At 29.7% G+C, this 2,326-nt stretch overlaps 1 protein-coding gene across 2 annotated transcripts in view; it reads right to left on the reverse strand.

The window, feature by feature from the left end:
* Nucleotides 1-348: 348 nt before the first annotated feature.
* Nucleotides 349-2,326, reverse strand: part of LOC109105634 (glucocorticoid-induced transcript 1 protein) — a 14,675-nt gene continuing 12,697 nt past the window's right edge. For both annotated transcript variants that reach the window (XM_019118897.2, XM_019118895.2), the window contains exons 7-8: nucleotides 2,233-2,326; nucleotides 349-1,119 (exon numbers count right to left, since the gene is read on the reverse strand). The exon at nucleotides 2,233-2,326 is cut by the window's right edge and continues 27 nt beyond it. In XM_019118897.2, the coding sequence (XP_018974442.1) occupies nucleotides 891-1,119; nucleotides 2,233-2,326 (323 nt within the window). In that variant the 3' untranslated portion in view covers nucleotides 349-890. The remainder of the gene's footprint in view (nucleotides 1,120-2,232) is intronic.

Consider the following 2,326-nt stretch of genomic DNA (forward strand, 5'->3'; position numbering starts at 1 on the left):
AATAAAAGCAGCTTCATTTAATCCAATAGTGTGACCACACCTTTTATAATGTACATACACAAATTGCATGCTGCCACTAGAAATATTTAGAAAGAAAATTAGTAAATATGTAATATGTTCTCAGAAGAACAATTCTGGATTATATATGCATTTTCATGACTAATAAGTATTAAAACGAAATTAATGTGCACATACAGTGTTACTGGTACATTTTCCTTTTTTTTTTTTTTTACATTTATTTAGAATGTACATTACTGTTTAATGTAAACATCATTAAAAATTCCCCAGCCAAGTTTAAAAAACAGGAAGCACATAGTTGGAGTAAAACAGAAATGAATGCAAATATTATACTTTGAAAAATGTCACTTTAATGTGAGCATCCAGCAGTCATTTATTTATTTATATATTTATACACAATAACAGTGTCACGTGACTAAAAGGCTACAAACACAAAGCCATTTTTACTGTTCAATAAACGTATGAACGTTAAGGCTGGGCATCATATTGAATATGCACAATATATTCACAATCATTTTGCTGGCAATACAATGACAGCAGGGTAGAATAATGTTTCTTCTACAGGAAAAAAATATATATATATATCTATCATCAAACGACTATTGAAATATAATTAGTTAGCTATTTCGTCCAGCCCTAATGGAAGTTAAACCTGAGTTATGTGTTAAGGCATGAAGCACATTTTTGTCATATCTAATGCGTTTTACCTGGTTAGTAAGATGTGCTGCAAGGTTAAGTAAAGATTTGTGCATTCCAGCAGAATTACATGAAACCCCAAGACAAAGTTCAACATAATGGTCCTTTTGTACAACCATTAGCAAGTACGAAATTTCCTAGAAAAGTCAGCTGTTTGAGATCTGAGCTGTAATTGGCTAACTGAGCAGCAGGCACTTCCTAATACTGCAGCGTTCAGACGACACGGGCCGCAGCTCTGTAAATGAACCAGACGTCTGTCCTGAGCTGGGGCGAGCAGCATCATCTGACGGGAAGAGAGAGGAACACAGCAGCTTCACCGGACAGAAGGCCGAGCCGCTCGGAGTGAAGTTCACCTTGTTTCTGTCTGGGCAGGAGAAGATGGGAAAGCCTTGTGTCCTACAAGTGCTAAAAGGATATAAAAGCAATAATATGAGCAATATATAAAAGCAATAATATTTATGTATACATAAAATAGTACATGCTATTACATATATGTCACTATTAATGCAGCTATTATTAATGCCATTAAAAAAGTAAACAACAATACAATATATATTATATGCCTTTATTTACATAAATAAAAAACTAAAATATCATACAAATATGTATGTATGCATGTATACATACACACACATCTGTGATATTTATATATATATATATATATATATATATATATATATACAATTTTTACAATATACAAAATATAAAATGTTAAAAAAATATAAAAAATAATTATAACAGCAAATATTAATACAATTAAAGTATATGTAATGCTGTAAATACAAACACATTTGTAAATATTGCATAGTATTTTGGCTAAAAATTGTTCTTTTTGATACAACTATTAAAATAACTATTATTAGTACTATTATAACTATTAAAAAGTAAACAAAAATTATTATTAGTACAGTATATGCTATTATATATGTCACTATTATTATATCACTACTAAAAAGCAAACAAAAATGCTATTAATAGTATATGCCATTTTATATTTATGTGATTGATTTATATAGACATAAAATAATACAAAAAATATATTTTATAAATATATATATATATATATACACACACACACACACACACACACACACACACGTGTGTATAATTAAATATATAATTTGTTATTAATTAGTAACTTTATATTGTGATATTGCTATATGCATAATGTATATAAATCAAATAAATATACAATAACAGTTATTTTTTAGCAAATACCTAATAAAATGTTAGTACATGTAATATTACTGTAAATATACACACCACCCTTTTAAAAATTACAAATGACTGGAAAAATCATGATATTGTCCACACACACATACACACACAAAAAAACATGTCTAAGCATGATGCTTTAAATTGAGTGCTAAACTGCTATCAAAACCAGCAAACGTCAAGCAAAACCTTAAAAAACAGAAAAACCAAAGCATGCTCTCTGGAGTATTTTACAAATATGGTTTTAAAAAGCAGAAAGCAAGGCATTTTATGAGAACCGAGAACACAGTCAATGGTACTTACATGAGATCTTCAAACACTTTGACTTTCTCGCAGCCCTCAGGAGGCTCACGTTTAAACGTGTAACTGTTGTTGGGTTTGGGAGAGCTGGAAAACT

Source organism: Cyprinus carpio, chromosome B16 (genome assembly GCF_018340385.1).
Source record: "Cyprinus carpio isolate SPL01 chromosome B16, ASM1834038v1, whole genome shotgun sequence".
In the NCBI taxonomy this organism is placed as follows: domain Eukaryota; kingdom Metazoa; phylum Chordata; class Actinopteri; order Cypriniformes; family Cyprinidae; genus Cyprinus; species Cyprinus carpio.